Here is a 22,940-nt window from a genome sequence, read left to right on the forward strand (position 1 = left end):
GATTGGCGCACCGCGGGCGCAGCCATTCATGCAAGGTGGTGCGAGACGAATACGCGCGCATAATCAGCGCGCTGTGCATCCTCCAGCTTCATGGCTAATTAAGTGTGTGTGTGTGTGTGTGTGTGTGTGTGTGTGCCAGTCATGGTCCGGAGAGAATTCCAGAAATAGATCATGCACAGTGAGACGCTCGCCTGTTTTCCTCTCTTTTACTCCTCCAAAGGGATTTTACACGGGTTTTCATCTCCCATCCAACGGAATAATTGCATGTTTGCGCGCCTCAGATGTCTTTTAAGCCTCAGAATATATATAAATATATGGAGCAGGTGCTTATGATTGCTAAAAATACATGCATATATAGGGAAAGTGTGTGCATGTCCATCCTCTCCTCCCTTTTTTTTTTGTTTTTCCTCTATCCTCATCATCCTCTCTCCCCTCCTTACCTCTGTCTTCCCCCCTCATCCTCCTCCTCCTCCTCCTCCACCACCACCACCCCTCTCTGTCGCTCTGCTTTTTATAGCCATGTCTTCCCAGGGCTCGGCAGCTACAAAAGCCTTTTCATGTTGCCACTATAATTACAGCCTACACACTTGCACACACACACACCCACGGACACGCATGCACACACACACACGCACAGGAGGAGAGGAGTGTGTCTTTGTGTCTGCATGTGTGTGTGTTCTCCGCATGTGCTGTTATACACAAAAGGGTGAGCTATTTTTACCTCTCTCCCTCCCTCTCCATCCCCCCCTCCTCCTCCTCCTCATCCCTCTCTGCTGCTGCTGCCAGCCACATTTGCTATGCTGAGCACAGGCAGCATCAGTCGAGCCCCAACATCCCTCCTCTCTCTCCCTCTCTCTCGCACACTGAACTCACACACACAGGAGCTTGATGAAGGCTGCTCCCTCGGCGATTTCATTTTAGAGCATCTCTGCGAAATTCACGGCTCTCTTTCGCCGGGCATGGAGCGGGCGGCTGCTCAGGTGGCGGTAGCCGCGGCGTGGCACACGCTCGCAGCTTTGCAGATGACCTGAGAGCCCCCGCTCGCTTCGGACTGTGGTCTTATAACTGCCTGGTTTTGTCGCTGGAAGCTTGTCTCAATGTTGCGGACCATATTTGAAGCGGAGTGTGCTCTCTCTCCCACAGAGGGGATCCTGGGAAAGGAGCAGCCGCTGGAGGTTCTGAAGACATCGGCGCTCAACCACATCCCAACAGGTTGGACACCGTGTGTGTGTGTGTGCATGTAAACCAAAGCGTGTGTGTATGTGTGCACCTACGTGATTTCACTATTAACCACATCCTGTGCGACTTTGCATGCATACATGTAGGTGTTGCTCCAAGGATGTGATTGTTTCCTCACTTTAAAGGGTCTGTACGTTGCAGCCGGCTGTCTATTTAAGTGTTAAGAAGAGTTACTCCTTTTATTCATGCAGTGCCATTTTGTTGAATGGAAATCCAGCCGCCCCGAATGTGAGCTTATGTGAAATTGTTGTCGGTTGTCTCAGGAGGAATGGCTGCCAAAAATATACAGCAAATTGTGCATATCTTGGTGATGTGTTTGCTGCAAGTTCCCGAGGCAGGAACTGAGATAAAACAGCTACCAAAAATATATTAAAAAAAAAAAATTGTTCTCTCCAAATCCCCATCTGCTGCAAGCACTCTGTCTCCTTCGCACAGTCAAAACATCACTACTGTATTTACTTCCTCCATACAAATCATAGGCGTGAGATGGAGCTGTGTGGAGGAGAGAAATGAAAGGGGGCACAGATGGAGATGAGGTAATCTGGAGCAGAAATGAGTCTGAGGTAATGTATGCATAATGCATTATCTCATTCTATAACGAGAGATTCAATTCTTCTGTGCATTTCATTTAAAAACAAAACTGTAAATAGTAAAAGTGTGATTCATAATTTACTCCCCATGCTGCTCTTTAGTGTCTCTGGTGCCAGAGAGCAGCAGGAAGCAGGAAGCCAGCCTGTTGCTTGGGAAGAGCAAATAAATAACTTACTTTGACCCGAAGTATCTTCGCTGAAGCCTCCTCTCATGTTGTTGTCGGGGTTATGTTCTGCGTGTCCTCCGGCGAGGCTGATCAAATATTGAAATTCACTGGAGTGACTCCATCAGATATTCTGGAAATCTGTTGTCTTGGATACGGAGCTGATGGCAGCGTGTGTGACCCGGACCGCTTGGATGTGCACCTGTCTAAGAGCATTTACACTCTGCAGCCTCCTCGTAGAACATATAATCGTTGCATCGTTATAGTCTTAAATGCTTTGTCATCTAATCTTTCTGTAATCAGATCCTGGCAGATGCATTTGAGCACAGAGAGCGCAGGGCGCTTTCTTTTGGGATGCAAAGCAAGCGGTCGCTGCACCTGCGGGGAGATTCATGACTCGAAGGAAAGTTTGGTTTCACACAAAGTAGTGCTGGTTGTTTCAAATAACGGTGCTCATGATTTATTTAACCGTTAACTTGACCTCGTGCAAAGGAAGGAAAGGTCGTAAAAGACTGTGTTTGAGCTTTTGAGCTTCTCAAATGTCAAGATTCTTCACTGGTTTGGGCTGTTGGTCGGATAAAATTTGAAGATGTCTCCTTTGGAATGTTGTTTTGTTTTTAAAGATGTTCTTTTGACATCTTTCACCTTTAATGGACAGAGGGAAGTGTAGAAACAGACTGGAATGGGGATGAGATACAACAAAGGTCCCACAGCTGGAATCCATTCAGGGACGTTGCGGTTACGTGGTGTATGCTGTAACCATTCGGCTTCCACGGCGCTTCTAGGATGAGCATTTTTCACTGTTTTCTCACATTTCATTGACTCAAAAAATGTACAGCAGATTAAAAGATGTTTCTCACCAGTGCAATGCGGTAAATCCGCATTCAAATTTCCCGCATGACAACTCTGCATACGGGGTCCAGTGCGAATTATCTGCATTTATTACACGGCTGTGTTGAATACTCGATTCTGATTGGTTAATCACGGCGTTCTGCGGTTTTTATTTTCTTTATAGCAGACCGTTGCTATGTATAACAGACCGTTGCTATGTATAACAGACCGTTGCTATGTATACTCAGACCGGTGCTATGGGCGCAGCTCTGATGTCGGACTCTGGAGGACCGTTTTTGTGTCAAAATATTGATTTCTTCAGTAAGTAGCCGTATAATAAGCGGGATAATGTACAGCGGGGCGATGAGAGTGCAGCACTGATTAGCTATTGTGGCTAGCCTCTTTCCGTGACTAACCTATAACGTTAGCAGGTGCATATCAGCTACATCACCATCTTCATCAGCTGCTCGGCGACCTCGAGCCATATTGTTCTTTATTTGGCTGTTGAGGTCGTGTTAGTGTTTGTCGTACAATATTGGGTGTTGAGAAGGGGACGGCCCGTTGTTATCCCAAAACACCAATAGTCCGATTGGACCGGAAAAAGACCATTTGTCCGACAGTTTGTTACCCCGAAAACAAACGGCCATTTTCCAAGACCCCGACATCAGAAGCACATGGCTAATTATTATGCAGAATGACTGCGATTTTATTGGTCAAACATGTATTTCCACAGGCGGAAATCTGCTGAAATTGAGGCCCGTCCGACTATTTTTCCCCCTGCATGAATTTTCCGCAGGGGAGCATTCATAAGAACCCACAAAATCAGTTTTCCGTGCAATTTTTCGGACAAAAACCTGATGTGAAACGGCTTTAAATTATCAATTAGTCTGCTGATAATGTTCTTGATTGATCGTTAATTGATGAATTCTCTTTGGAGTGAGTCTACAAAATGTCCTTAAAGCCAAATTGTTCAAATTGTTTGTTTTGTTTGACCAACAGTTCAAAACCAAAGCTGGAACACGGGAATGTTTGGAAGTGTAATGTGGTATGAAGACGGGGCATATTTAATCTGAAATCTTCATCTGTCTGCATGGATTAAAGATGTGTTCAACCAGTGCTGGTTTACAGGGCTCAGCTCTCACAAAGGTCAAGCTTAAAATACCAGTACACATACTCATAGACCTGGACGCGTCCCTGCACGTACTGCACCTCAACCTCCACACGTCGTCCTCCTCTTGTGTCTCGGCATTCACCCGCCTCTTAAGCTGCGGCGCTGCAGACCGTTGCATGATGTCACCGAGACCGCGACAAGTCGGCGCTTGCTTTTGGCAGAACGAGCCTCGCTGCACCTCTACACGTCCCTCCTGTTCCTTTCCCTTCCCTGTCAGACTCTCGTTCCTTAAGAGGTCACAGTGATCACAATCAGCCTTTGCTGGATTACCATCTCTAGGAGTTTTGCACCGAGGCAAAACTCCTAATTCACAGCAGCTGAGAGAGTCAGCGGGAGAAAGTAACGTAGGCGGATGTTCACGCAACCCACCCTCAGAGACCAATCAGTAAGCCGACCGCAGCTATTTTCCACCATCAACAGATGTGCTACTTGTTGCCTCTCATCTCACCCTGCTGCTAAATTCACCGTGAAACCCCGCACAGAATATCTCCTCTTCTTTGGCTTTTTTAAAAAAAAGAAAGAAACAGATCTCCCGCTCTAAACAGCTCCACTCGGCTCAGTATGACATCTATTAAGCCTAACGAGTGTGGAGCTCAGGCGGTCGGACCGTGGGATACACACTCGGCGAACCGAGACTCAAATCAGAGACGCCAGCCCTCTGCATTGTCTGGTATAAATAGATCTGCAATTGGAGCCAGAAGAGTTGTGGAGTGCGCCCGAGGGGTTGTAAACAGATTGTGATTTGTTGCGGGGAGATGGAGGGAAGAAAGGTGGGAGGGAGAGCCGCTGAACGGGAAGGACGAAGGGAAGTAGGGCCGGAGGATAGGGCACACTACCAACCTTGAGACCTCAAAAATAATAGGGAGGATTTCAGAGCCAAAGTGGGGAAAATTAGAGTTTCAGAGACTTTGTTTCCTGCATTCTGGTCACTTTTAAAGAATAAAAACAACAAAATAATAAGTACACTGCAACAGCATTTCTTGGTAAATTGGCCTACTTTGAATTTTACTTTTAATTCTCGGGAAAGAAAACTGAATCATTTGCCCCTCTGGCGTGAACTTACAAGGCTAGTATTCATCAGTTTTCATTCATTCATTCATTCCTTTGAGTATTTCTTTCTCAGTACTCTCCATTTTCCTCTCCTTCTCTCACTCATTGAAGGATTTTTCAGACACAACGTGACAACGGCACCTCTGAAACCCACTATTTCCATTGGCTTACGCCACGGCGGCTTTGCTGTGATGCTGTGATGCTGCGATGTGCGGCGAGCGCAGCTCAAACCGCGCTGCAGTGTTGCAAGTAGCTTTTCCTCCGCCGGGAAAAGACATTTGATGTAGCTCTGTTGCCGTCCGGGTGGAAACAGTAGGGTTTATACGCACTGTACAGAAACAGAAACATGTTGAGATAACAAAAAGTAAAAAAAAAAAAGGTGAGAAATATTGCTATAAATCGAGAGAAATGTGAACCTTGGAGGAAACTGGGAGAGGGAATTGAAAAGTCTCCCGGGAAAATCGTAAGGGTTGGCGAATATGGAGAGGAAGGAAGGTTCAGCTGAAGATTGAACAAGCTTCCAAAGAGTGGTAGTAACGTCACAAATGCACAGTGGCGGAGAGGCCCTTTTTGCGCTGAAATCCTGACTTCCTGTCGTGGAGATCCCCTCTCATGCTTAAAAAATGTTCCAAACCGAAGGAAACTTTTAAAAGCTCAAAGGAAAGAAGAGAATAGGAGCAGACGTGTGAGGTCTCCACTCTGCTTTAGAGAAAATACCTTCAGTTTGACAACCTGGAATTGAACTGCTGTTGATCCAGGTGAGCTTGTCAGTTGTGTAAGACTCGTGGAAGCTCCCCCGCTCTCCCTCGAGACGGCACGTTCGTCTTTGTTTTGCCCCCATAACGTCTTCTATCTGGCACACATTTGTAAACTGAGGTACCCGTTTGACGTCACCGCTGCTACACAAAGATGTGCTGATACCGAGCTGGGTAGTTCAGTTTGTGATGTATGTTTTGACCTTTGAACTTGATCCGTTACAGATTTATTTTCATTATTTATTAATTAATCTCTTAATTATTTTCTCGATTACTTGATCAATTGTATTGTTAAAAAATGCATATTCAAATTGCTTAAATGTGTCCAGCTAACAGTTTATTATAAATTAAGACAAGAAACTCTTGCATTTTTGCTTAAAAAAATACTTAATCGGTTATTAGAAATTAATATTTCTGTCGATCAATTAATGAAGTAAACAACTAACATATTGTTTCACAGTTATTTTCATTTTAGCTGAACCATCTATTGCAAAAAGTTTCCTTGAAATCTTCGCAGCAAAAGATTCTTTATACGTTTTTTATTTGCACATATACAACAACAACAACATAAACCAGATCATAAAAGTAAAACAGATGTGACAGGACAGGAAACAAATGTCAACTAGTAAGTAAAACATGATTTAGCAAAATGCAAAGAAAGTAAATGATAAAAAGAAACCCACAAATTAACCAAATCAGCAGACAAAACACACACATAAAAACACAAATTCATGCACACACAAACAGAACTTGTCAGAATAAGAGACCTGTACAGTACTGGGATATAAGACTACAGTAGCAGTAGTAGTAATCAAGTAGGGGTCATTTACAAAGCAACAGTATGCCTAATAATAATAACAGTATTCTGTGTTTCAGAGGTTGTAGCGGACTTAGTCTTAATGCCAGAGTGAAACTACTGGTTTCATATGAAACTGGAAAACCTAAGGAATCCACTGGTACCAACCATGTCATGTTAGATTTTTGGAAATAACCCCAAATAACACTCCAAAGAAGCGAGGAAAAACTAGCATGGTCATTTTCAAAGGGGTCCCCTTGACCTCTGACCTCAAGATATGTGAATGAAAACTCTGAGAGTGAAAACTGTATCTTATTAGATTGCATAATTTGCAGTTGAAAGAAGGTAATAAATCACAATATATCTTATCGCAGAATGTTTAAAATCGCACTAAAATCGTATCATGACTTAAGTATCTTGATAATATCATATCGTGGGGACTCTGATGATTCCCTCTCCTAGAATCAAGACATAGTTGTTTCTGAAAAGAAACAATAACAAACATGTATCTAATACTAATCCCTAATTTGAGTATGATCCTCTCCAGTATTTGAATATGTGGGGATGTCCTTACTCGGCTTCGCCTGAAACCATCTTGTAGTTTTATTTGTTTGGGAAATGCAGGCAAATTCCAGGCCAGGAATCTGAGTATTATAGCACACGAGAGAGAAAGAGAGGGAGATGGTTATTATAAGTGGAAGGAGGGGGGGGGCATGCAGCTGAATGGGACGCCTGGCAGAGATATTTGATGCACTACAACCGGCGTGGAGGGTTTTCCTCGGCCTCAGAAGCGAGGAGAGCAGGTCGAGCGGGGAGAAGAGCAGAGAGGGTGAAGAGAGAGAGTGTGTGTGTGTGTGTGTGTGTGACGTTGGTTCCTGGAAAAGCAGAGGGCTGCAGAATAAACAGGCTGCATGCCTGAGACTGCCCTGTGATGTCACCACTGGGCAAACGAGGGACGAGGGGAGGAGAGAGAAGAGAGAGAGAGAGAGAGGAGAGTGAGAGAGTGAGAGAGAGACGCCCATCAGGTTAAACAGGAGAGCAGAGAGTGACGGAGGTGAAGAGCAAGAGAGGAGCAGGAAAAGGGAGTCATCCCCTGTTGTAGCAGACTGAAGGAGGAAAGGGAGGAGGAGAGGAAGAGGAGGAGAGCACTGATGGGTACGTTTAACGACGCCACCTCTCTCTCTTCTTTTCTCCTCTCTTTTGTGCGGCGAGCAATTAGCGCTGGCGGTGTGACAGAGATGCCGGGCGAGGTGTGTTTGTGCATTTTGCGTCACCGTCACCATCACCATCACCATCACCATCAATAAAGCGCGCAAGGCTGTTTGTGTTTGTGTCGGGGACTCGATATCCGTAGAGGAACATTTTGTACGAGGAGGGTGTGTGTGTGTGTGTGTGAGAGAGAGTTATGGATTTGCATTCGCCAAGATTGGAGCTTTGACAAGTGCAGTTTTCTGTCACAATCATGTCCTCGCTTTCTGTCCTTTTCTATCATCTCTGACGCAAAATGATCTCTAATATTAGATAAGAAAAAAGGACCAGAAAAATGCTATTTTTCCAGACGTCAGCAGTCATAGTGCATGTTTACCTTTGACGTCAGCGTGAAGACCTTAATGTGGAGTCCTTCGCTACTTCCAGCCTACATTGACTCAAACTGCAGTGTGACTCACACAGATCAAGGTAAAATGGTGACATAACTGCAGGAAGTTAGTGAGAACTTAAAAAATTCTAAATGTCACTGTAAATGCAAAGTTTTTTCGCGCTGTGATGCAAACTTTCTCCACAGAGTGATTCACGCCTGTAGGAGTCGGTCTCCACTAACAAGCCCCCTCTCTACTTCCCTTCCCGTCTCATCAACTGCCAAACTGTAGCCGCCGTCGCCTCTAAAAACGAGCAGGGGCCAGAGAACAGCCAGAAAACCGAGGGCGTCACTGCATTTAATTAAATATCGGATACCTTGTTAGTCAGATTCACAAATAGCAAAACACTTGAATCTCCTGTTCATGGAAGGAAGTTAATAGTGGAAAAAAAGGACGTGACAAAGGGGAATGAAAGAAGGCATCTTAGGCCGGGGAAATGTCAAACCTCATGTCCTGCGGGTTGAGGCTAATTTTCACTTTGGACGCATTGTAGGCAGATTAGACTGCGTCGACTCACATGTTGTTGTCATCCCCCTGCATGACGACAAAGGGGAGATTTGTCAAGTAATTAATACTCTTATCAACATGGGAGTGGGCGAATATGCTGCTTTATGCAAATATATGTCTATATTTATTGTTGGAAATCAATTAACAACACAAAACAATGACAGATATTGTCCAGAAACCCTCACAGGTACTGCATTTAACATAAAACAATATGCTCAAATCATAACATGGCAAACTCAAGCCCAACAGGCAACAACAGCTGTCAGTGTGTCAGTGTGCTGACTTGACTATGACTTGCCCCAAACTGCATGTGATTATCATAAAGTGGGCATGTCTGTAAAGGGGAGACTCGTGGGTACCCATAGAACCCATTTTCATTCACATATCTTGAGGTCAGAGGTCAAGGGACCCCTTTGAAAATGGCCATGGCAGTTTTTCCTCGCCAAAATTTAGCGCAAGTTTGGAGCGTTATTTAGCCTCCTTCGTGACAAACTAGTATGACATGGTTGATATCAATGGATTTCGTAAGTTTTGTAGTTCCATATGATACCAGTATTTTCACTCTAGCCTTAAAACTGAACCCGCTGCGAACCCGGTAAAATCGCAAGTTGTGTTAATGCGTTAAAGAAATGAGTGGCGTTAAAACGAATTTGCATCAACATGTTATTATCGCTCAACAGCCCAAGTTGACATGCTTTAATGTTCAAAAAACGCTTTACTTTTCTCATACTGTCTGTGCTGCAGCAGCTCTTTTCACCTTCTGTCTGAAACGCTCTGTTTGAGCTCCTTCCTTGCCCCGCCCCCAAAAAGACCCAGTCTGCTCTGATTGGTCAGCTGGTCCACTCTGTTGTGAACGGTCAACCAATTCAAAATCATCGGACTCCGGCTCTGCTCTAACTAGCTTCGTTTGATGGCGTGCCAAACTAGCCGCTAGGCAGGTATTATGCAAAAATGTGTTACTTGATGACATCACCAAGTTACGGAAGAAAATGAGGGACTTCAAGCGAGGCGTTTTAGGCAGTTCAGGAGCAGTCTTTCCCCCTTTGGCGTGGATTTTGTAACTTTGCAGACCTTTTACATGCACAAAAAACGATACAACACACTAAAGGAGAGAGGAAAAAGCACAATAGGTACCCTTTAAAGGCGAGTGAAGCTGTTTGGATGCACAGTTATAGTTCGTCTGCTCTTTAAAAGATCTTCTGTGGATGCTTTACGGCTTTATTTTTCAAACGTGGCACGTCTCGGAGAGTGATGTATCGTAGATCAAGTCGGGGCCCAACAGATGCAGGATGCTCGGTCCCGTCTCAACATTTGAAAATGAAAAGATATCAAAGATATCAGCAATTTTCCAATGAAGATGCTTCTAGGAAGAGAGATGTGTCTGTTTCTTGTCAGTTTGTCATAGCGGGGCCTGAGTGGCTATTTGACAAGTGTATTTATGATCATTGAAGGCTCCTTAAAGGCACTTTCACACATCAATTTGTGTGATTCAGTCCAAAGATTGAGTGCAAGTGTGCCATCGTAAAAATAATCATGAGAAATCTCTCCAGGTTTTAGGCGTACTGGATAATGCTCGCTGTGTATTTTCTGCGTTTGTTTGGGCGTTCGTGTGGCTCCCTAACCCCCGCCGTTAAGTGTGCCTGTGATGGCGTGTTTGCCTCTTTATTAACACAAAGTTCCAGGCAAGTATCTCTGGCTCTCGCCGTGCTCTCTGTAAACATGTAGGGCAAATAATCAGCCAATCGGCTCCTATTTATTCAGATTTAATGGGGAGGAAACGGCGTGATTGGAAGGCTTCCTGTGCAGTGATTTGTGGGTGGCTGGACCCGGCTCAAGGTCTGGGGTCAATGCAATCTTTGTCAGATGTCGCCGGGTGCTTCGCGTGTAGCTGCAGCATCAGTCATGGGTCTTGTATGTGTTTGCATTCGCTGCCGATGTGAAGCTTTATTGATTCCCGGGAGAAGATTATGTCATCACAAAGAGGTCAGAGGTCAGGGTTTTGAAAAACACTCCAAAAACGGAAGATGATCGCCACACAAGCTGATACGGATTGATTACTTTTGACCAATATTTAGACCAATAACAGTCAATACTTCTCAATTCCAGGCATCTATTATGTTGCACACGGCTATAAAGGGTCTGCTAATTAGAATTATCACCCCGATATCGCTGTTTTGTGTGTTTTGTTAAGCGTATCGGCTACATTTTGATAGCAGTTTTTAATCCTTATGCTGTCAATTGAACGCATATTTTAAAACAGACGTGCGCACCATGTGTTTCTGTATGCAACGACTGTATCTCCTTTATTAAAGTTGCAGAAAAGAAGCTGAAAATTAGAGAACTTATTAATTAAAAACCACAAAGCTTTGAGTCACTTTGATGCTTCAGAGTTTGATGCTGCTGCCAGATATATCGCTGCTGTTCGGTGCCAACAGGTATCTTTTTTATCTCTGCATCCCCGAGCAGGTACATTAAATATCATTTTTGAAGAGCTTTGATTTAATCCCATTCAGCTGCACAATGTCTCTCCTCGCAGTTGTGGCTCACTGTGGCTTGTAGAATCAGCAATTTCTTGCTTTACAGTAGTGAGTCGGAGGGTTGATCCAACATTTAAGAACAACTGTATGATTGCAACTCTGTCTCCCTTCCAGTGGACATCAACTCGGCGCTGCCCCTGCGTCTCCCTCCAGCCGCTATCCCCATGGACCTGCGCGTGGACCATCATCACCAGCAGCAGCAGCAGCAGCAGCAGCAGGTGTCCTCGCTCTCCCCGCCCGGCCAGCAGTCGTCCGGCGGCGGCGTGGTGGGGTCGTCGTTGCGCGAGCAGCAGCTGCAGCAGGAGCTGCTGACCCTGAAGCAGAAGCAGCAGATCCAGCGGCAGATCCTCATCGCCGAGTTCCAGCGGCAGCACGAGCAGCTGTCCCGCCAGCACGAGGCCCAGCTCCAGGAGCACATTAAGGTATTTTCTGAAGGGTTCATTTGGCCTTTATTTTCCAGAAAAGTAGCATCATCTATCATTAAAGCCAACAGCAGCCAACATAAACTGCTGTACGAAAGTACAATTTTATTTAACACACAGCAGCAGCAGACTCGCAGCCCGAACCTATTTAAAACTAAACAAAGCAGAGCTCTTGATTTAGTCCGCCGCGGGATTCTTCATTAACAGACTGAACTCACCAGCAGCTCCGTCAGCTTTAAATCACGCTGCTGCGAGTAAAGAGGGAGAACAACTTCAGGGATGGATAACAGCGATGTTTAGATCCAGTGAAAGAGTGGGACTTTTGTAGCGCTGGTGGTGCGTTACACAACTAAACCCAGCCTCACCTTAAATATCCTGTATGTCCATGTAGCAGATAGAAGCTATACGTCATCATATCGTAGTGACCTGGAAACACAAAGTGAATCTAGATCAGCCCGCCCACTCTGTGGAGCTCTAATACATCAGGGCCCCGCTGAGCTCCTGTGGGGCTGAAATGTCATATAAAGATATTCCTGTGTTTGTTCTGTTTTAGAATATTATTCCTGCCGTGATGTGGATTGTAATACACGCAGATTCACTTGTTTTTATCAGGACTTCGTAGTAGTGGAATGTCTAAAAATGGATTGAGGGGGCAGGAGATTAGATCGCAACGTGTAGGATTACATTAGTTTGAATTTAATGATTTTAATTCCTCACGTGCAACTTGATTCATACCGGACGGCTTTCTTTTATTCCTTTCTTTCTCGTGTACTTCCTTCTACCATCCTATCTTCCTTCTTTCCTCTCTTCCTTCCTTACTGTCTTTCTGTATTCCTTATTTCTTCCCTTCCTTCCTCTCCTACTCCTTTACTTCTTCCTTGTTTTCTCTCTTGATTTTTCTTTTCCTTCATTACTTGCTGTCTACTTGTTTTCCCTCTTTCCTCTCTTTCTTCCTTCTCTCCTCCCTTCCTTTCTTCCTATCTATCTGCCCTTCATTTCCCCTTCCTTTCCTCCTGGTTTCCTTCTTTCTTCACTTACTTCTTTCCTCTCTTCCACCCTTCTTGTTTTTAATGTTTCTCTTCCTTCCTGTCCTTTTCTTCCTTCTCTTCCTTTCCTTCATTTTCCCCTCCCTCTCCTACTCATTTACTTCTTTCCTCTCTTCCTTCCTTACTGCCTTTCTCTCCTCCATTTTTCCTGTCTCCTTTCTTTCTTATCTTCCATCTCCTCTTCCTTCATTTCTTCCTGTCACCCTTCTTGTCTTTCTTTCTGTCATCTTCTCTTCCCTCCTTCTATTGTGTCTCCCTTGCTTTCCTGTTTCTTTCCTCCCTTTCCTTCTTCCTCCCTGACTTCCTCTTGTCCTCCTTCCCTCTCGTTCTTCCTTCTCTCCTTCCTTCCTTTCTTCACTTCTTTCTTTCCTCTCTTTCTTTGTTCTTCTCCAACTCCTTTACTTCTCTCATCTCTTCCTGTCTTCTTCCTTCTCTTTCCCCTTCCGCTTTTCTTTCTTCCCTCTCTTCCTTCATTCTCGCCTCCCTTCCTTTCTTACTCTCTTCCTTCTCTTCCCTCCTTCTGTCTTTCATTTTTCCCTTCCTTTCCTCCCGTTTTCCTTCTTTCCTCTCTCCCTTCCTTCCTGTCTTTCTGTATTTCTTCTTTCTTCACTTCCTTTCTTCTTTTCCCTCTCATACTCTTTTACTTCTTTCCTCTCCTTTCCTCCCTTCCTGTCTTTTTTCTTGCCTCCTTTTTCTTACTGCCCTTCTAGTTTTCATTCTCTTTCATTCTCCTTCTCTTCCCTCTTTCCTGTCCTTTATTTTTTCCCTTACTTTTCTCCTGTTTTCCTTCTTTCTTCAGTTCCTTCCTCCCTCTCCTACTCCTTTACTTCTTTGCTCTCTTCCTTCCTTACTGCCTTTCTCTCCTCCCTTCTTTCCCGTCTCCTTTCTTTCTTATCTTCCATCTCCTCTTCCTGTCATCCTTCTTGTCTTCTCTTACTGTCATCTTTCTCCTTTGCTTTCCTGTTTCTTTCCTTCTTCCTTCCTGACTTCCTCTTGTCCTCCTTTCCACTCACCCCCTTCCTTCCTCTTCTTCTCTTTGTCCTCTCCTAATGAAAAAGCCATGTTGCAGATGCTTCAGGCACATCTCACATTGTCCCCCTGCAGGTCAACATGGACTCTAGTATCTTGTCCTCTCGTCGGGTCGTCCTGTGATGATGACTGCTGCTGTCTGAAGGGCCGTCTGCCCTGCGGTGGGGCTGCAGGACCTCCTCAGGTGGAGGCCGCTGACGCACAGCCGGAGCAGGGCGGCCCGGCCTCAATCAGCCCCATTCACACACACAAACATTAAAACACACACGCAGTCACACGCATGCCCAGTGTGCTTCCACATTAGGGGCAGCCACACACACACACACACACACACACACACTTATGAATGTCTGCAAACACACACATTACTTGGGAACCCTCATAAAGTGATCGCAGTATCTGTGTGTGCGTCTCTGGTCTGTTGAGCCACAGGGGTTTTGTGAGTGTGGAGGTTACTTTGAGCCTTCCCACCCACTCAATCCCCCGATCCCCACCGTTGATTGAGAGGCTCCGAGCTGGACGCGGGCCAGAGATCCGATTTGCTTTTCTCACGAGCCCCGCCTCACCTTCCCCCCTCACCTTCAGCCCCGCTCATTTATTCACCGACTCGTCTCAAACATTTGATTCGCCCTCACGGTAAACAGAAGAGCGCGTCCCGGCGACTGAGCGTCTATTTACCGTGTTTAAAAAAGTTGATTACGCGCAGTTACAGTAAACTGATCAAATATTGCCGTTGGGGCGCGTGATGATAAGAGGAAGAGGAGGGCAGAGTGTCGGCTCCTTGGCACGTCAGAAAGAGGTCATTATGGAGCTGGCTGAGTGCAAGCGCAGACAGCTTGCCTATTTATTGTATATTACAGCGACATTAAAGAGTAATTGGGACTCTGGAAGTCGAAGAAATATATTCGAAGCAGCTTTCAGTGTGCATTTGTAGCATCTAATTGATGCTCTTATCCACAGTGACTCACCGGGTCTCATTCAAGGACACTTCAGTGAGGCGAAGAGGTGTTTGTGAGCACATTTGGGCTTTTATTTTTGACCTTTTTTGTTACAGGATAAACCAAGCCACAGTCGGGTCTGTTCCTTCAGGCCTGAGGTCGGCAGATTTCTACATTTAAGGCCCCTAACAGATGCTCTTCTCTCTCTTTTCTGGAGCGACGAGGAAGTGAGCAGATTGGATTATGTGTCCTGCTAAAGCCTCATCCCCAGTTAAATTGTTTATATTTATTCAAAGGCCCGAGGTTCTTATAGAATTGCAAAGGTTTTATTTAATAGCTTCAAACAGCTGTCGGACTTAATTATTTCAGATGGCAACTTACCAGGAGTGGAATGTAAATAGATGTTTAAAGACAAGAAAGTACTGGATTAATTAGATCAGAAAACAACGATGAAGTGATCTGATGAAGTCAAAGTTTTTCCGCTGACACGACATGTGATGTTTCCTCCTGCAGCAGCAACAGGAGCTGCTGGCATTGAAGCACCAGCAGGAGCTGCTGGAGCACCAGAGGAAGATGGAGAACCACCGTCTGGAGCAGGAGCTGGAGAAGCAGCAGAGGGAGCAGAAACTGCTGCTGCTCAAGAACAAGGAGAGGGGGCAAGAGAGTGAGTAGCACGTCGGCCTAATTCCAATCCGGTCCCTACAACTTTCAAACCGGAACCAGCATTCTTCTCTTATATTACAAAAATAGTTCACCGAAATGTGATTCTGAAAACATGTTATGAAATAAGCCATGCAGCTGCTGATTCTGTCTTCGTTATGGATCGACAGCAGATAGTTTAAACGTTTCTAGGGAGTTTCCAGAGACGGCGAGTCACGCCAGAAGCCCCCGATTTGCATAAACCTAGACCTCAACTTAATGCAAATGAGGAGCGGCCAACGCGACGCCCCGTCTCTCGAATCGAGCCGCCACGCTACCAGAATGCATTGCACGGCTGCTTACATAGACAATGAATGGAAGGCGTGGAAAGGACTGAGGCTGTGGACACGTACCATAAATATGCAACACTTTACAATCAAATGGACATGTCACCGTTTCTGAAAGCTCTGAGTTTATGAATTGTGACGTGTTTGTTGATGTCAGAAATGACGTTTGCAATTCCCAATTGCAAACGGAGTGGAAGTGGAATTGGGCCTTACAGTACTGAAACAAGATGGAAAATTGAGGAAATCCAAAGTTAAGTTTGTCCACCAGACATCCTTTACAATAACTAGAAGCTGCTTTTTAGCTTCAAACAAAAAAACACATTTCTAGTTGAAATTCAAACAATATCTCACCGTCCATGCAGCACGTAGTCACACATCGCCACACAAAGAGAAATGTTGGAGGACAAGAGAATTGCTTTTGTTGGTGAAATCACTGTAACAAGATTCACACCTCAAATTCTGCACTAAAGATATCAGGAAACCAGCTCCAGCGTGACCGTCAAACATCACATCTTAAACCTGAATGTGTTAGTAAATGTTTCTGGGACAAAAAGTTGCCAGAGTCTGAACAGCTTAGCAAGAACTCTTCATTCAAACCGCTCCATGGTTGAAAGGACCGTGTGTGTGTGTGTGTGTGTGTTTCCATTTTACTTGGAGAACCGGTGTATTTACCGTGGTAAACGAGCTGTATTAGCCGGTGGCCTTGGCGGGGGCTCAGCCAAGTTGTTACCGCTGCCTGCTGGATGTCTCTCAACAGTTCATTGAAAGCGAGTGGACGGGAGTCCTTGAGAGCAGTTTACACACTATATGGAGAGTGGTTACAGATCGAGGCTGCATCTGTGGGACAGACAGCAGTGTGTTTGTGGCAGAAATGTCACTCTTATATATATAAAGTCATTATGGGATGATGTCTGTTCTCAGTATCAATTAATCTGTTGGTGATTTTGTTAATTGATTGATTAATCGTTGGGTCAGAACATAGTGAAAACTGTCCTCAAAAAATATTAATATTAAAACAGAGAAAAGCGACACGGGAGAAGCTGAAACTCAGAGAATGTTTGGTGTATTTGTTTGAACTGTTATCAAAAAAATGTGTTAAAACTAGTAATCTATAATTAATTTCATTTTAAGGAATTAATTAATAATTTTAAGGAGGAAAAAAAAGTAAAAATTCTTTGATTCCAGCTTCTTAAATGTGAATATTTTCCCCACAATGCATTGCAGCTCTTCAGACCGTCCAACGGCGGACTGCGAGGCAGACGGTTTAGATAATTAAAGGTTGGATGAAATAATTACAAATGATGGCGAGTGGCGTGGAAGCTGATTGAGTATGTTACACGGCCACGCTGTGCAGCCAAATTGTGGAAGATCCTTTTTTGGCTTTTGATTTATTTCAAACCACCGGAAGGGAAATAAAAACAGGAAAACTGGATGTTGTGTTAAAAATGAACCTTGTGAGACATTTGAATCATTGCTGCCAGCTGCTCATGATAACTTGGCCTCTTTTTCACAGACCTTCTTGACAGTCGGTGTTTTTTGCCAGTTGGCGTGTTTGTCTCAATTTCTTCTATCCCTCCTCAGGTGCGGTGGCGAGTACTGAGGTGAAGATGCGGCTCCAGGAGTTTGTCCTAAACAAGAAGAAGGCCCTGGCCCAGCGGAGCCTCAACCAAGGAGGCCTCCATAACGACGCTCCCTACTGGTACCGGTGAGTTACACTTGAATATATAGAGACGGAATAGAAAAATAGAAGGTTTAGAGCTGCATTTAGCTTTAACTAAAGCTCACGTCGTGGCTGCCGTTTGTGAGCAGCAGACTACAGTAGACTGCAGATCATTACGGGTTTGGATGGTATTCCTCTCTCTGACTGCAGCTGAATTATGTATTGGATTGTGTCTTAATCTATCAGCGAGCTTCCCCTCTTCCTCACCTGTCACACTGTGCGAGCCTGACTGAGAGACGAATCAAGCAGGGTTATGAAACAATACATATGCGCACTCACACATATGAGAGCAGGATATTGGAAGCTGATGATAGGGGGCTCTTACGCCGAAGGCTTGGCCTTGAATGTTTATTGTAGCATCTCTAGAGCTCTTTGCAGGTGTGTACACTTGCCGTTTCCTCTTTGTTCAACGTGCAACGTGCTTTCATTGTCTGAGTAGCATGGAAACACGGTTATGAAAACCAATTTATATTGGTCACGTATATTATTTCCTACTTTCGTGTTTTTTTGGAAGTTATCTAAATGAAATACTCCATCTCTTTTAGTGTTTGTACCGCCTGTCTAATGGGAGGGATTATTGGTCTCCCTGGCTTGTAGCGGTTGAGGAAGTGTTCAGATTGTTTACTTAAAGTTACTACGAGGAACTTTTAACTGGTTATGAAACAGTCTCAATTTGATGCAATGTAAAAATACTCCGTTACAAGTGAGCATCATTTTAGAAGCTGTTTATATGATTTGTATGAAAAAATAAACAACAAAAACTAGTAACGATAGCTGTCAGATCAGCGTAGTGGAGAGGAGAAATACAACTTTTGATCAGAATCAGAAATACTTTACTGAAATTGGGACGTTGCAGTTGCTCTTATATAAACATAAAGAGACAAAATGAGAAATAAAGGAATTTGTAACGTGTTAATTATGTACGTAATGCTACAATATATAACACAATATATGTGGAGAAATATAAGTAAATAATAAAAATATAAGAATATAAGAAATATGTGCATTAAGACGTACAATATATGACATATAAGCACAGTGCAAATAAGTAAATATACAGTGGGATTGAATAAGTGTGTTAAACATGAATGCAATAATGGTATTAATAAGAATTAAATATGAATATTTCTTCAAATGTACATTATACAAATAGTCAAGTACAAGTACCTCAAAGTTGTACAGCACAATACAGCTGCACAATATGAGGAAAATATGCAATAATGTTGTTGAATATCAAGATAATGATGTTGCTTGAGAGAAATAAACTGATATTAAAGAGTATGCGGTTCAATCTTTCCGTTTACTGCTGGTTATAAAATACAACAAATTGCTTGTTGTATTAAAAAAAAATAAAGGAAATTATTTCCAACCTTCTTTTATTGAACAAACTTGCACCAATAAAAATACATTTTTAAAGTGCAGTTTTCTACCGATACTGTATTTCAACTAACTCATTGTGTTTAGCGGGCAAGTTGACATCGTGATGATGATAAAAAAAACATTACATTGTGCAGCCGTACAGTACAAAGTGCAGTAAATGTACTTTCCACTGCTGCTGGTTTGTAACATCACCTGACACAACCCTGAAATGTTAAACATCGTAGTGGAGCGCTGGACATCATTTCCAGATTATTTTCTCCATGATTTCATTTGGCACAACTAAAACCATAAAATGCAAATACATAACCAAACAGGGTTGCGTAATCTTGATGTGTGACCCAATGAAACACCCACAGGCGTTTACTTCCAACAGCTCAAAGTGATCCAAACTTTCTCTTTCTATATCTGCCCGTGTCTATGCTTTTCTCTCTCTCTACTCGTCGGACTCACCGGCCCCCTCAGTTCTGGACGAGATGAGTGTGTACATCCGCTTGTCAGGAACATGCATTTGGTCCGACGCCAACTCGGGCTTAACTTTGCCTGCAAACACCACCTTGTTCTGTAGGCAGGGAACAGATGGCGGCACATGTCTGCAGCCTTGCCAAGGGATTTGCATGATGCGTTAATCATACAGATCTTTGACAGCCATGAAGTTAGTTACTTTGTTCGGATTACCTGTTCGGTCACGTGTCCGCTAAGTTTCTCTTGTGTTTTCATTTGATAGAAAAACCCAGCACAGCTCTCTGGACCAGAGCTCGCCTCCACAGACCGGTGTGTCCGCCTACAACCACCCTGTGCTGGGCGTCTACAACCCCCGGGATGACTTCCCACTGCGAAAGACTGGTACGCAACACACACACGGTTACACAGCTGTCTCACATTCAGAGAGGATTACACACAACTATAACGTCCAGTACCGGAGCTGCCAGGCAGACTCACGTCTAGCATAATTCATATGGCATCAGAGCTCGGCACCATTAATCACATCCACATTAGGCTGTCAGGGTCTCCCAGCGTACCCCACATGAGAGTGTTACAGAGAGTAGGTGGTTCAACAGTTCAACAGAGCGAGAGCGTTTTGTTTTTTTTGCGTTTTAGCACCTGACGTTTTATTAGTTTTTAATAGTTTCTTATCCTCAGGGGTTGTTTTACATCAGATGTTGTTCAGCAACGTCTTAATAAACTTGATTTTGACACTAATAATTACATATCTGTGTCAAAATTGCTCTTTTATCCAAGAGTCACAACAAATCTCCCTTTAAGGTACATTTTGAACAGATAATAGTTGCGAATTAAAAAAAAAAATATTTGCGATTAATGGCGATTGAATATATCAATTGACAGTCCTAGTATATATTTCTGATTTTAGATTGTCAGTGACATTCAGCAGCACTCCGATGCTTGCTGTTGTACTATTTTGTGTTGCCGGACCTTCCTGCTGCCTTTAATTCGTTCGATGATTGCATATTAAAACTAACTGGCTCTGACAGGTCCTACGTGACGGCGGTGTCAATTGGGAATCTTCACTTCTAGCAGCGCAACAATTACTTTTGGGGTTCCCCAGGGCTCTATTCTGGGCCCTTTTTATTGTTTTCAATCTGCATGATACTTCTGATCTGGGTCAAGTAATTAACATCTGCAATATTTCTTTTCACTGTTATGCTGATGAGACACACAGGAACCCCATCAGACCTCTCCTCTGATAAAACCTTTGGGCTTAAAACAAATGTAAGCGTTGATCTGCGTCCATCGGGTTCATGCTACAAAAAGGAAATCTTTCATGTTTTTTTTCATGACACACACAAACCGTTATACATGTCTTTGTGTCCATTTATTTAACTCATTATTTAGCTAACACATTTCAACCAATTTCTGGTCCAACAGGAGGCCATAAATCCTTGATTTAAATTTCACAAAAACATTTTAGCAACAGCCATTTGGGCACTCAGGAGCCTCGGTAAGAATAAGTCAATTTCTTTAATTTCTACTTTTATTCATGTTTTTTTTTACACCTCAGCCATGTAAAAATATAATAATTTGCTTTATTTTCCAAGAAATTAACTGATCAGCTTCAAAAACACAGCAGGCAGGGTAATTACAACATCTGATTTTAAATTGGCTTTAACTTTAACTTTAACTGTTATTGTCCTTTATCTGTTGAGGACTTTGTAATCTTGTATGTATATTAGGGCTGTCAATTGATTAAAATATTTAATTGCAAATTAGTGGTACATTAATATCTGATCAAAATGTAATAAAAAATGTAATAAAAGGGAATGTGTGGGTAAACATGCTTGCTTTATGCAAATATATGTATATATTTATTATTGGAAATCAATTAACAACACAAAACTGCATGTGATTATCATAAATTGGGCATATCTGTGAAGGGGAGACTCGTGGGTACCCATAGAACCCATCTTGAGGTCAGAGGTCAAGGGACCCCTTTAAAAATGGGTAGGACAGTTTTTCCTTGCCAAAATGTAGCGCACATTTGGGGCGTTATTTAACCTCCTCTGCGACAAGCCAGTATGACATGGTACCGATGGATTCCTCAGATTTTCTAGTTTCATATGATATAAGTATCTTCACTCTAGCTTTAAAACTGAACCTGCTACAACTTCCGAAACATCGATTGTGTTAATGCGTAAAAGATATTAGTGGCGTTAAAACAAATTTGCCTTAACGCATTAACATTGACAGCCCTACTATATATAAAAAAGGTTATTAACAGAGTAGTGCAGTTGACCTAGCAGCTGTACCACTGCATAGAGAGCACCATGTTTCCTTTTAAATGGGTGACAAATCCTGTCAAAAGTCATTAAAGCTGTACGACGCTGCAGAACGCACCACTGGAATAAAGTTTCCTTGCGGCCGACAATCTAACGTCTTCATGCAGCGTTCAAAGCACAGAGTAAAACCAGCTGTTTGTAGTGTGTTTTTCGTCAGGTGTGTGTATGTGTACAGCTTTCTGTGTGTGTGTGTAAAGTGCGGTGGTGTAGCCGTGATGCAGCGGTCGTCTTACAGTGCAATTATTCACTTAGCACGGCGGCAGGCGGCTACAGCCAGCCCTGTTGACTCTGAGCCTTCGGGCTGCTGGCTACGACAGCAGATAGACCACAGTTGACACTGGCCCACACAGCCACATTCCTCCCTGGGAGAGGGGAAGAAGAAGAGAGGGAGGAAGAGAGGAGGAGGAGGAGGAGAAACTGAAGAGTGAAAAGGGAGGGAAGTAGAACAGTGATAATCAGGAAGATGAGAGTGGAGAAGCTTTTGGTGGCCTCATTAAAAGACCTCAAGACACTTTGCTTCGTGTCAAGAAAAACATTTGAGGATGAAGGGAGTGTTGGTTTATTTTTTAGACCAATAGAAGATGAGAGTGCAGAACATGGGAGCTGGATTTAAACTCCAGCAAGTGGCACAATGATACCACACTCCCTAAAACTTGCTTCATGTAGAGAAAGGAAAAAAGTGTCAAGGTGGCGGTGAGTGAAAAGATCGTCCCTGGAGTGTCAGTTCGTCCCTTGATTTCTATAAGGCTGAGGATTGTGAGAGGAGGGAACCCGTGCCACCCTGATATTTGCCCACAGCGATGACGTGCTTTGCGGGGTTTACTTATGGTAATGCCAGCTCGGGAGAGGTTAGAGGCTCTTTTATATCACCGCCTGGCCATAAAGTAGAGGACTGGCACCCAGGGCTCCCAGCAACGGTCAAAAGGAAGCAACAGCGCTCTTTTGTGCATCTCGTCTTTTACATTTTAGAAAGTTAGTGTAACCGACACTCTTATCCAAATTACAATGAGAACAGAACGACAACAGATGTAAAAATGGTTTATGATAGTAATTGGATACTGACACGGTGGTAGCAGAGTGAACACAGTAATGCTGTTCATACAGCGTTCGTAGCTATACCTACGAAAAGTGCACTGTAATTTGTATTTATCCCACAAAATCAGTTTGAATCTAAGCCACGTTATTGTGAACCACGAAGTATAAAGAGCGACAGACGCCTGAGGAAGTCGGGGTGGATGGGTGTTTATTTATTATTGTTGAAAAAATAGGGTTTGATTTCATGTAAATCTTTTTTTTTTTTCTTTTGAAAATCTTTTTTCTTTTCAGAAAAACTTTTCAGCAAGGTTGGGC

At 43.6% G+C, this 22,940-nt stretch overlaps 1 protein-coding gene across 13 annotated transcripts in view; it reads left to right on the plus strand.

Annotated features, from left to right (window-relative positions):
• The window catches only part of LOC119483636 (histone deacetylase 4-like), a 58,905-nt gene that overhangs the window by 15,233 nt on the left and 20,732 nt on the right, over positions 1-22,940 (plus strand). For 5 of the 13 annotated variants that reach the window (XM_037761903.1, XM_037761906.1, XM_037761908.1 and 2 more), the window contains exons 3-8: positions 1,144-1,212; positions 11,392-11,699; positions 14,829-14,939; positions 15,226-15,376; positions 17,280-17,403; positions 19,523-19,641. In XM_037761903.1, the coding sequence (XP_037617831.1) occupies positions 1,144-1,212; positions 11,392-11,699; positions 14,829-14,939; positions 15,226-15,376; positions 17,280-17,403; positions 19,523-19,641 (882 nt within the window). Of the gene's footprint in view, positions 1-101; positions 133-1,143; positions 1,213-7,410; positions 7,752-11,391; positions 11,700-13,895; positions 14,983-15,225; positions 15,377-17,279; positions 17,404-19,522; positions 19,642-22,940 lie in introns of those variants that run through there. The other 8 variants (XM_037761911.1, XM_037761917.1, XM_037761918.1 and 5 more) reach the window with 5 other exon arrangements.

This window comes from Sebastes umbrosus, chromosome 24 (assembly GCF_015220745.1).
Source record: "Sebastes umbrosus isolate fSebUmb1 chromosome 24, fSebUmb1.pri, whole genome shotgun sequence".
In the NCBI taxonomy this organism is placed as follows: Eukaryota; Metazoa; Chordata; class Actinopteri; order Perciformes; family Sebastidae; genus Sebastes; species Sebastes umbrosus.